Source organism: Taeniopygia guttata, chromosome 19 (assembly GCF_048771995.1).
Source record: "Taeniopygia guttata chromosome 19, bTaeGut7.mat, whole genome shotgun sequence".
Classification (NCBI taxonomy): Eukaryota; Metazoa; Chordata; class Aves; order Passeriformes; family Estrildidae; genus Taeniopygia; species Taeniopygia guttata.
Genome location: NC_133044.1, coordinates 3,708,352 through 3,720,590, shown reverse-complemented (window position 1 = coordinate 3,720,590; position 12,239 = coordinate 3,708,352). Strand labels below are relative to the sequence as shown.

General features: G+C 45.4%; 1 protein-coding gene across 3 annotated transcripts in view; it reads left to right on the top strand.

The window, feature by feature from the left end:
* Positions 1-2,187: 2,187 nt before the first annotated feature.
* Positions 2,188-12,239, top strand: part of GOSR1 (golgi SNAP receptor complex member 1) — a 29,362-nt gene continuing 19,310 nt past the window's right edge. For 2 of the 3 annotated variants that reach the window (XM_030287849.4, XM_072937294.1), the window contains exons 1-6: positions 2,188-2,330; positions 3,294-3,408; positions 4,665-4,752; positions 4,951-5,058; positions 6,118-6,209; positions 6,368-6,442. In XM_030287849.4, coding sequence (XP_030143709.4) covers positions 2,300-2,330; positions 3,294-3,408; positions 4,665-4,752; positions 4,951-5,058; positions 6,118-6,209; positions 6,368-6,442 — 509 coding nt within the window. In that variant the 5' untranslated portion in view covers positions 2,188-2,299. The remainder of the gene's footprint in view (positions 2,331-3,293; positions 3,409-4,664; positions 4,753-4,950; positions 5,059-6,117; positions 6,210-6,367; positions 6,443-12,239) is intronic. The other variant, XM_030287851.4, reaches the window with a different exon arrangement.

Genomic DNA, 12,239 nt, shown 5'->3' with positions numbered 1-12,239 from the left:
TCACCAAGCTCTGGTGATGGCAGGCAGCAAATTTTCTGCTGGCTTGGCTCTGTTCTGCTCCTGCAGCATCCCTTGGGTGTGGAGCAGGACTTCCATCTGTGTGTATGGCTGCAGCTGTGGTGCAGGGAGTGAGGAAGGGCTGGACTGTACTGAGGGAGAAGGGAAAAGCAGCCAAATTTTGTTGTGTTGCGCTTGGCAGGAGGTTGGAAAGAGGAGCTGCAGCACACATCCCCAGGACATGTGGGATTTGTGGGGCATAGAAGGGATGTCCAGAAGGAAAGAATGGTTGAAATGTTTGATTTCCAAAGCCTTTATGTATCTCTGATGTTCCTGTGCTTTCTGCAGAAGTAGAAGGCTGGGGTTAGAATAGGCACTACCTTTCTTGCTCATTTTCTTTTTTAATTCTTTCCCCACTGACCTGATTTCTGGGCTGCAGGAGCCTTAGGCTTCGAGTTTGCCCTCAGCTGCTCTGTCCTCCAGAGACCTCAGGATGTCCACTGGTGAAACCTGCACGTGGTGTCTGTGGGTGGAGGAGTTGCACCCAAAAATCTAATTGGGGTCTGCTCTGCAGGGCTCTGACCTAGTCTGCTCTGGGGGAACAGTCCCACTGAAGTCTCGCGGGCCTTGTCACCTGGGGCAGAAGCTGTTCTTCACCCCTACCTGTGGAAATGCCCTTCCAGAACCACATGGCTGCACCTGTGCTGCCAAGGTCATCATCTCACCTGGTTCTGTGCAGGGACAGAGAGCCCTCAGACACCTTCCCTGTTCCACAGGGAATTCCTTTGCAGGAAACACAAGGTGTGGCAGGGGAGGTGTGCTGGGAGCTCGAGGTGATGCTGAGCACTCCCCGTGCTCCTGTCCCACATCTGCTGTGAAGGAACTGCTCTGGTTGCCTTGTGCAGGAGCCATGAACATCTCTGTGCCCATTCCCAGCTCATTGTGCTGAGCAAGAAATGGGATTTAGTCCCTTTTTGTCCCTTTTCCACGTGCAATGGGCTGCAGGACACCAGCACACAGTAGCATTAATCCTGCCTCATCTCTGAACTGTTCCTCCTTTAACAAGAGACACAGTAGGTTTGATTTAAAGTCGAGTTTGCAAATGGCTCTTAGGGCTGTGTTTGGGCTTTGTTTGCTCTGGCACCAGGTAACGGACAGAGCCGGCCCTGCTTTGTCCCTGTAGCAATAAGTCCTGTTAGGAACTGGCCCTTTCCCTCAGAATGCATTTCGGAATTAGCTGTGGGAGCAGGTGTGTATATTTAAGGTGAGTGGATTTGAAATATTTTGCAAACGTGTGAGACTTTTCTACGCAGCAGGACCAAGGGAGGTGCCTGGCTCTGGCTCCAGCTCCGTGCTTGGAGCTTGGCCAGCCCTGGGGCTGTTCCTGGGCACTCCGGGAAGGCAGGAGCGGCTCCCGTGCCCTCGCTCCGTCCGTCTGTCCGTCCATCGTGCCCCGGGCCGAGAGGAGCCGGTTCCCCGGGCGCTGTCGCTGTCGCTCCGTGCACTTGTGCCTTCAAATAAATGTACATTTTCCAAGGGACTTGAATCGCCGTTCGCTGGCAGCGGGAGGGGCGGGGGCGGCGCGGGGCTGGGCCTGGCTCTGCCCTCAGCCGCGCCGCCTGTTTTTTACCTTATACCGAGATCAATAATCTGTATAAAACTATTTTGATGTCCACGTGCGTTCTCCCGTTCTTCCTTACAGCGGGGACGGCGGGACCGAGAGAGCAGGGTCGGGATCGGGATTGGGATCAGGGCTGGAGGAGCGGGAGCGGGATTGGGATGGGGAGTAGGGCTGGGGGAGCGGGATTGGAATGGGGATCGGGGCTGGGGGAGCGGGATTGGGATGGGGATCGGGGCTGGAGGAGCGGGATTTGGGATGGGGATCGCGGTCGGGGCTTTAGGAGCGGGATTGGGATGGGGATCGCGGTCGGGGCTGGAGGAGCGGGATTTGGGACGGGGATCGGGGCTGGAGGAGCGGGATTTGGGACGGGGATCGGGGCTGGAGGAGCGGGATTTGGGACGGGGATCGGGGCTGGAGGAGCGGGATTTGGGATGGGGATCGCGGTCGGGGCTTTAGGAGCGGGATTTGGGACGGGGATCGGGGCTGGAGGAGCGGGACTAGCATCAGGATCGGGATCAGGGTCGGGGCTGGGGGATCGGGTTCGGGACGGGGACCGGCAGCGGCGTTTCCCCGCCCGGCCGCTGCGGGGCGCTGCCGCGGGAGGCCCGCGCGGCCCGGCCCGCCCCGCTGCCCCCCGGCCGCTCTGCCCCGCCCGGCCCGCGCTGACGTTGGACAACAAAGATGGCGGCGGGGAGCAGCAACTACTGGGAAGGCGAGTGGGGCGGGGGGCGGCGGGGCCGGGGCGGTGCGGGGCCCTCCGGGACACGGCCCGGGCACGGCAGGGCGGGACCGCCGCCGGGACCCCTCTGCTCTCCCCCGGGAGGTGCCGGCCTGTCAGCCGTGAGGCACCGGTGCCTGCTGAATGAACCCCGCCGGACCTCCCGGGGCTGTGGGTGAGGGGCTGTGGGTGTCCCTCCCATCGGCGTGGCGGCTTCCCATGAAACGTAAATTGTGGGGAATTTAGAGATTTTAGAGGAGCTAAGATTTTAGGTGGAGACAAGGCTTACTAGAGTTAATTGAAATAAATGAGTAGGCCTTGATGAAGTTAAGAGTTAGTAGTTAACTAATAATTGATTGCTTGTCAGCACAATGTTTAGGTAGCTGGGTTTATAATGAAGAATATAGAAAGTGACAAATAGCTTTTAGGAACATAAGACAATTGTGGGCCTCTTCTGTTCTGAAACCAAATGAAGACAAGGAATGGGAATTCTACCAAGAGTTCATTTGTCATACTCGCATTGAAAAGGTAGAAAGGTCAGAACGAGCAAGACTTCATTTACTTCCTCATTTTGGGACCCATCTCCATGAAAGGGACCACCAACCCTTTCAAGGAACAAACCACGCATGCTGAATAGCTTTTGAAATTATCAGCATACGACGCGAGGAATGGGATGTACCAAAATGATGAACATGTATTTGTATTTTGGGTATTCAATACTTGTATGGATAAAACGGCTCTGTAATCACCTGGAAGCTGCAGTGTGTATTTGGGAGGGATCCCACACACACTTTCTAACTTTAAACTGTTAGAAGGTGTTGGATATCGGTACTAGATCAATATCCATATTTTTTTAATAAATCACCCCAGCCACAGGGGTCCCCTCTCCCCTGTGGGTGTCTTTTCCTGGCGGTGCGGGGTCCCCGTGCGGGTCCGTGACTGTCCCTGCCCCGGCAGATCTCAGGAAGCAGGCGAGGCAGCTGGAGAACGAGCTGGACCTGAAGCTGGTCTCCTTCAGCAAGCTCTGCACCAGCTACAGCAGCAGCCGAGACGGAAGGCGCGACAGGTATAGGTACTAGCCCGTTTCTTTATGTTTTAAACGCTGCCTGGGGTGCTTGGTGTGGTTTTATCTTTTGCTGAGTGCTGCTCCCACCTGTGGCTCTTTAGGTTTGGCTCCTTAGGAAGCTCTCAGCACTTCTTGCTGCTGGTGTTGCTCCTGATGTGATGTCAGTGTGTGAGTCAGGCTGTGGGTGACAGGTCACTGGGGAAAGCTGGATTTAAACTTTGTTCTGTGTGGGATCAGTGAGCTTTTTAATGCTTGTTATGCTGGCTTCATTTCGAGTTTTTCTTGTATTAAACTAACAGGAGGTTTTCAGGGACTTCAGTATTAAGGGAATTTAGCTTTACACCTCCCAGGGCTGCTGTGCTATTTGTGAGCTTTTCCTCCAGTTCCACAGCAGGAATTATCAACCTCTCTGTCCATTTACAGACTTTGCTTATTAACTGTTCAGTTGTGCATGTTGCTGCTTTAGGTATGTGTGTTGATATTTTTCTATTTTATTTAATTTAATAACTGAATCCATTTTGTACCTCTCCCTCAGATGGCAGTTCTGGAAGCCTAAGAGCACCTCAGCAATAATCATGTTACTCCTGAACAGCCCTAGTTTCACTTTTGTTTCTGCCTCTGTGCTGTTACTTGCCATGTAATCTAATTGTTTCCATTATTTTTGCTGTCCTGTGCCAAGCTTACTTCTCTTACTCAAAGCAAATTACCAGAGCCGTGAGTAGTCTCTGAGGGGTGTTAGTTGCCACAGTTCTGCAGGCTGGTCTGAGATGTGACTTTTCCTTGTGGTTTCAGTTTAGAAGCAAATAGGGAAGGTGTGTGAAACTAATTGTGATAAGTGGTGTGGCCTGTGTTGCTCTGTAGGACAGTGATTGCTTAATAGGTCACAGGGTTGTCCTAACAGTGTTACTAAGCTGTGATTATGTTGCTGGAGTAACATGCTAAGAGTGCAGTGCTCTCTCCTGACGGTAAATAAATAAAACAACCTTAAAAGTTGGGGGGAGGAGGACACTGGTGTCACACAGGTGGGTAGTGTCAGGCATTTCTTCCCAGGAGAGGTGGTTTTTCCTGCAGGTGATACTGTGTCATCTGTTCAGATAAGAGTTAAAGGCATGCAGAATAAGAAAATGTAATTTTTTCAGAGTTTATTTAATCTCTAGCAAAGCTGGGTATAGTGGAGCTTTCCAACCCCTGTCACTGGTGTTATTTCTGGCACTCATGAAATGATGCAACTTTTCAGTAACTGCTTCTCCTCTTCTCCTTAGCTCTGACACAACTCCTCTATTAAATGGATCGAGCCAGGACAGAATGTTTGAGACCATGGCTGTGGAGATTGAGCAACTTCTGGGAAAGGTAACTGGAGTTACTTTGGGTTTATTGCAGCATTTGGGCAGTATCCCAATCTGGATTTCTGCAGCGGATACTAGGAAGTCCCAGTGCGGCTGTTAGACAAGGTGTGCATGTCTAGCTGCCTCCTTCAGCTCGTGCACTGTAGTTTTCTTGCAAGAATAAGCCATTTGACATTTTCTGGGGTGTTTTTTCCTCCTGCAGCTGACTGGGATAAATGACAAGATGGCAGAGTACACCAACAGTGCGGGTGTGCCGTCGCTGAACGCGGCGCTGATGCACACGCTGCAGCGCCACAGGGACATCCTGCAGGTAACAAAGGGGCCTCCTCCCTGCCTTTGGGTTCTTTCTTTGGCTAAAATAATTATTATTATCTGTGCTGGTATCACAGCATGCTGGAGTGTCTCACCAGGAGGTGTGAATGCCACTGATTCCATCTCGCTTTTCTTCTCTCCAGACACCCGCTGAACTCTGAGTTGAAAATTGTGCTTTTTGTGTCATTGCTGAGTAGAACTTAGCTAAGAAAGAACAATAAAGGGTGCTGCCTTATGTGGGTGGGTTTTATATAGCAGAAGGGGAAATGTAGTGAATTACCTTGTCTGTGTGGTTTGTCACGTAACAGTGTGCAAGGGAGCATCACACTTAAGAAAACATGATTGTAAAAGCTCCTAATGTTCTCAAGGGAGATGAAGGAAATGTGATGGTTAAAGCTACCAGTCAGTGCTATAAATTAACCATGTTTTCATGGTATAGTCCTGTTAAAAGGCATGTTTTATTTGGCTGGTTGTGTACAGTTTGATTTCTGTTTGGTATCTGTGCAATCCATACTCAGTGTGAAAAGCAACAGCAACCATTGTATGAATGGTTACAATGGCTTTGATGCACACCAGCTGCCAGTTAAATTGTGTTTTGAGAAGTACCACCTGCCTGAAATGGTTTAAAATGTAAAATTGCATCTTAAAAATAGCAGTCATCTTTATTGTTCAGAAAAGACTGGTGTAACAACAGAATAAACTCAAGAATGTCTTCACCATACCAAAGAAGTAGGTTTTATTAGGGCTTCTGGTGGGAAGTTTCAACACAAACCAATTCATCAGAAAGGTGAGGATATCTGAAACTGGGAGAAGGAATTGCAGTGGATTTCCCTCCACAGCTGTAGCTGCAGCCATCAAATTTAGCAGCTACTCTAAGAGCAATGAGTTTTAAGAATACTTTGGATTAACTTCCAAATTTTTGCTGTTAAATTCCTGAGTTAGTCTTGCACTTTGTATGAGAGAACAGTTTTAAAGGTGGCTGGATCTCCTGTGGGGGTATTGTGTTGCTCTGTTGACCTCAGGACCCTAATTTTGGGATAACTGTTTATTATTACAGGATTACACACACGAATTCCACAAAACCAAAGCAAACTTCTTGGCAATACGAGAAAGGGAGAATCTGCTGGGATCAGTACGGAAAGACATCGAGTAAGTTGTGTTTGCTACAGCGAAGGTGTGGGACTGTCCTCAGAGGGAGAAGGTGCAGAGAATGCTTGGCATAGCTCACATGTCTGTGCTCTGAATAAAGCAAAAGAAGTTCCTTGAATCCACAGTTCTCACTGAGGTTCTGCTCTGTTGGGTTTTAGGTCGTACAAAAGCGGCTCTGGCGTGAACAACAGAAGAACAGAGCTGTTCCTGAAGGAGCACGAGCACCTTCGGAAGTAGGTGTTGTTTCCTCTTTGCTTGTGTTGGAGCTGCCTGACTTTCCTGGGGGGTGAAACATCTGAATTTCATGCAGCTGGTTAAATGGCTTGTGCTGAGTGTGAGGTGTGTGGGGTAGGTAATAGTCATGGTAGTGTCAGTGACTGGGGCTTTAGGATCTTGGCAGTGACAGTTTTGTGTTGTTTTCAGGGGCTTTTGCAAATCACTTGTGACTCAGACCTCCTCCTCCCAAGGGAGTGGATTTATTTCACTCTAACTGGGGTAAAGCTTAAGAAACTAAACTAAGAAACTCCCATGATCTGGCTGGGTTTCCCTCTCCTTTTGTCAGTCAGACAGAGAAAAACCTTCTCTCCTTTTCCTCTACTGAATGTGTACAAAAGGTGATGGAAGAGATTAATTCCTAAATTACCTATGCACTTGAATATTTGCAAATTAATTCTAGGTTAGCAGATAACAAGCCAAATAGAAAGCACTTTGTTGTTTTTCCTGTTGCAGAGAGGGCATTAAGTTCTGAGTAGCTGCTTTGTGTGTCCTTGTTCAGCAAAAACAGCACAGGTGAGAGCCCAGAACTGGAGGGTTTGTGGATTTTAGAGAGTCAGGAGATAGCTCTGGTCTTCCTGCCTCTCTCCTTGCCTGTAGTTGTGCTAAATCTCAGGCTCACACGAGAGGGCAGGCTTGCATTTAAAACAAACAAATAAATAAATAATTTGATGTGGCTTTCTTATGATGAAGCTTATAGCCAAAACAGCACAAAAGACTTCTACAGGAAATTAAATAATTTTTTTTTCAGTTGTGGCTTATCCTCAGTTTTCTGTAATATATTTAAAACTTAATTGATTGAAAGCTTGAATTAGGACTTCTATTAAGCATGATCTTGAAATAGAATGGTTAAATATTTCTGGAGTAGTAAAATAGTCTTCTAAGAAACTGGTATTACCCTGAGTCCATTACTTTGAAAAGTTTGCAAAAATTAAGAGCAGAAAACTCACTGCAGTTTGTAAACATTTTCTGGCTGATGTCTTCAGAATTTGAGCCTGACATTTATTGAAGCATTGATTATTTGTTTTTTTAACTATGCTAAACTCTGCAGTATGTTTACAGGATTAAAATGCGTGAAAAATAAAGTTAAGGCAGTTTTAGAAATAGTTTAAAACCATCTGGGTGATTATTTGAAAATGTTAAGACTTGAAAAAAACCCACCACAACACTGAGGAAAAGAAAACCAGAAATAAGTGTGAGTTGGGGATCTTTAGTAAACAGGGCCAAAACTAATCATGGGATACTCTGCAAGGTGGAGATAACTGGAAGGACTGTGAAGAAATCCAGTGTAAAAGAAGAAGACAACACTGGCAAGAAATCAAAGCTTGCAAAACTTTTGAATTGAGAATCAGTTAGCTCAGAAAAAGATACTGGCAGAGGAAATTATTGGAGAGTTTCAACATATTTGTCTTTAGAGAAAGCAGTTAACGAGCTATTCATGCCAAAAAGCTGCAAAAGCTAAGAAAAGGTCCCAAGAAATCACCAGGAGCTGGCAAATTACACCAAACATGCTCCTAGTATAAATTGACAAGCTTTGTGTGAGTCATGATGCTGAATATTTGTAGTGCAGTAAATCCTGGTGCCAGACTAATTGACAGAAGCAGATGATAAATATATTTACATGAAGACACAGGAGTAAAAATCCAAATGTTTTCAATGGAGTGAAATCTATGAAAAGAGCTTGAAAAACACACACAGGAATATAAACTTTGTAATGTATATATTCTCCAAAGCAGTGTAATAATGCCACAGGAATCACATATTCATGTCAGATATTGGAGCATTTACTTGGTCTTGACCCTGCCTAATTTATTATATTAAGTACTTTGACCTATTACATATTTATTGCATGATCTGATAACAGAATGTGTGAACTGCTGTCCCACTGCTGAGTGCCAGACTCTTCTGTCAGCCTTTTCCTTCATGCACAACCATGTGAGACAGGATAAATTCTAAACATTTATTAGCAGGTAATAACATGGTTATAAAGATCTTTTAGTGACACTGTGATCTCGTTCTCAAAATGTTTTTAAAAATCTCAAGATGACAAAAAACTTGTCAGATTTCTTTTCAAAAAATACCTGCAACAATTAAAACCTCTCCAGACATCTGAGGCTGGACCTGAGGCAGCAGCATGAATCTGAAGGATGTTAACACAAACTGGGGTTTGCTCTGGGCTGGGTTTCCCATGAATCCTGTGCTGCACCCCACACTAGGGAGGGTGAGACAAAACACATTATATTCCTTTCCTCTCAAAAGCTTCACTGCTGCTCAGTCCATTTTATAAAGCAGCTCTTTGTTGGGAAAGGAGATTTGTCTAGAAGTTTTGCTGGCTGTGGATAAGAGGCATGAAGTTCCCAAGTCTCTCAGTTTCCTGTCTAAGTTCTAGACAGATTATTCAAGAATAGCTTTACCAACCACTGGAGAGATGAGCGATAACACCTGATTTTTTTAATAAAAAAATTAACCCTGTTAATTAAAATAAAGTTGGCAGACAGATGTTGTTGAGTATTTTTACCTGATACCTCAGATTTCTTGGCATGTCACATGCTTAAAGAAATACCAAATCTAGCGTGGTTGTGTTTGCTGTCCATTTCTGAAATCTTGTTTTCTTGTGTCTCTGCCATTCCATAAATGCTTTTGTGCTTTTGGCTGGAGGTACAAACAAGTCATCCTTTTTCTTCTAATGCTGTTTTCCATCTAAAGAAAACAATTTTGATGAATAGATCTAGCTTAGCATTTTAAAAACTGCTCTGAAAAGTGCTGCCTCAGAGGAAACAATTCTGTTAACTTAGAGTCTGCCCTGATAAATTCTGCAGCTATTGATGAGTTATAGTCTAAGTCAGCAAAAAAGGAACTAATGTGTTTGATTAAATTTGCAATATTGTGTGTGTGTGTGTGCAAGTGAAAATTTCCCTTGTGTTGTAGGTGAGTGATACCAGGGGGTACTGATGACTTTGTGTAAAAATTGATGAATTCTTCAGAAGTTTAGATTGGAATTACAGATGTTATTACCTATGATGAATTCCTTGTAAAACGAGGTGAAAACACACCAATCCTGTCATTGTGGGGCAACTGTGTGATTATTATTTTATTACTCAGCTCCAGCACTCCAAAATTAGTCATTTTTCCCCTTCTAAAAGAAGTGGCTGGTGGTGAAGCAGGTGCCTGTGTGGTGCAGATATCATTAGCTGTGGTTTTAATTGTTGTCAGGTGACTGCATGTTTCTGCTGAGTGTTGCTATGCAGCCTGTGACTCTATCCAGTAAATTTTTTTATAAATCCTCCTAGTTGGAGTCTGGTGTGTGAGTGGTGCAGGTAGATGAGATGAACCTGCTGCAAGTGTTCAGACACCCCTGTGTGTCTTAAAATGTTCAAAACTGGCACAGAGAGGGCCAGGCTGCTAGACTAAGTGGGTAAGGAACTTTTTTTGAAGGAGGAAAAAGAGGAGAGCAAATCAGAGGGAAGTGTGCCGCATGGGAAAGAGAAAAGAGGAATAAACTAAGTGAGCAAAAGAAATAACAGGAACCTGCAGCAGTTGTGTAATGGTGCTAATTAATAATACATACATGAGATGATGAGGAGAAATTAATGTTTGTGCAGTGCTTCATGTATGTGGAGTACTCTGGAGTAGTAAACACTTTTATTGCTCTCATTATGGCATTTTGTTATCAGCAGAACTATTTCAAATTTCCTGCTGTTGTTTGGGCAGAAAAGGGTACACTGAGTAGGGAATAATCACCAGGAAAACTGCTTCAAAACTTTGTTGGTGGTACAGGCAAGATCGTAATGGAGGGAGTGACTTACTGGCTGTTTTTCCTCTAAATATTTTCTTTCCTGACAAATTTTCACTTCAGCACTGATCTGTAGAGAGAAATCAACTCAACAAAATGCAGAGACACCTTGCAGGGTTTTTGATTACAGGTGATGTGATCTTTTAGGAGAAAGCTGCCAGTTTTGTACCTGAATAGAAATTCTTTTTCTTTTGTTGTCCCTGTTCTCTGTTCTGCATGCCCTGGTTTCCATTCACTGTGCAGTTGCTGCTCGGGTTCCTGTGGATTTCAGTGGAACTTCAGGGTTGGATTAAGACCAGAGAGCTGAGGTTGCCTCCCTTCCCATCTCCTCACCAATTTCCAGTTGCAGAGGACACACAGCTGCCTGGGCAGGTTCTGTTCCAGCTGACACACAATTCACCACTGCATCTCCTTCATCTTCTCTTGGGAACAGAGAATGCAGGCAAACCAGCTAATTCACCAAGTCCTTTTTCCATCCCAAGGTGGCTGAGGGAGCAGCAGGGAGGGAGGAAAGTGATGAGCCCTTCCCTGGGTGCCTGCTGCCTGCCTGCTCTGCAGCCTCAGAACTGCTGAGCTCCACTTTACTCAGGCCCAGTAAGGGCTTTTTTTTTTTTTTTTTTTAATTACCAAACTTGCCTCTTAATTAAACTGTTTTTTTTTGTTCATGTCAGAGCAGAATGCAGTGTTCTTGTGGTTCCATTCTCTTAATTTGAATGCAAATTTTAACTGAAGCAGCACTTGGGAATGAATAATCTTTGCTCTGCAGCAGTTATGAGAAAATCCCAAGCAGCTGTGGCCTGGGAGGACAGAGCAGCTCTGCATGGCCCTGCTCTGGGGGTTTGGATCTGGTGCTGCTTGGTGCAGCTCTGCTGGAGAAGGGCTGCAGCACTTTGCCCATTGAACTGGAAGTTACAGTGCAAGGAGGGATTGAGGAATCTAGGTTAAAACATCTCTCTGCTGGCCATTAATTGCAAGAGCTCTGGCAATGGTGTGCTGCTGTTTTCCCAAACACTGTTGGCTTGTTTTCTTTGTTTCTGGAATAAGGAAGTTTGGGAAATTGCTGCATTAGAAGTGTGTGCCAGTGCTGGATGTCTGTGGTAATCACCTCACTGCCTTAGCAGTGAGTAACTCGGACTTTTGGGGCAGGGCTCTGTGCTCTGTCTGAGCAGCAGCACAAAGCAAATGTTTTTCAAAGAAAGGATTTGAGCGAAGGAGGATTTTTGGTGTTGCAAAGGCTTACTTAAGGATGCACAACAGCTTGTCCTGTAATCCTGTTTCAAAATACAATTCTAGTCTGTCTTTCTGCTGTCTCCTATTCTATTGCTGCAGAGTTTTCTTGATTGCATCAGTGATTCTTTCCTTTAGCCTTATCTTTGTCTGGGCTTGAATGGGTTTTACCTCCAAGGCTGCTGGCAGAGCCTCTGTCTCCTGAAAGACTCCTGGCAGAGGGACACGAGGCCACTGGAAGTGGCTGGATCAGCTTCTCCTGTCACAGTCCCAGACTGAATATGACACTTGGGCACATCATCGACTCAGCTGCAGCACCAGACTGGATATAATTTGCTGTTTGCTTATTTAATAGTAAATAATGTTTAGAGAGGGAGACAATTCATGTCTTCTGGGAAAGGAGAAACTTCACTATATATAATTATATGACTGTATGAGTAAGTTATTGAAGTAGTTTAATGAGAATCTGGGGAGGTTCAAAGCTTCCAGGCAATGAAGGAAGATGCTTTCTTGGGTATTATTATTATTTATAAATAACTTAATAAAAGGTCATGAAAATCAGCCAAGCAATTCAGGATTTAAGAAGTTTTTTTCCCCTCTAAAAATAGTTTGAGCTTCATTAGGGTAAAATCAACTATTTCTTTTAATCTTCCTGTGCTGTATTTAGAACTAAAAAAAAACCTCTATCCCAAACCACTAAAGCTCCTATATCTCAATGTTTATTTGCATGCTTTCCT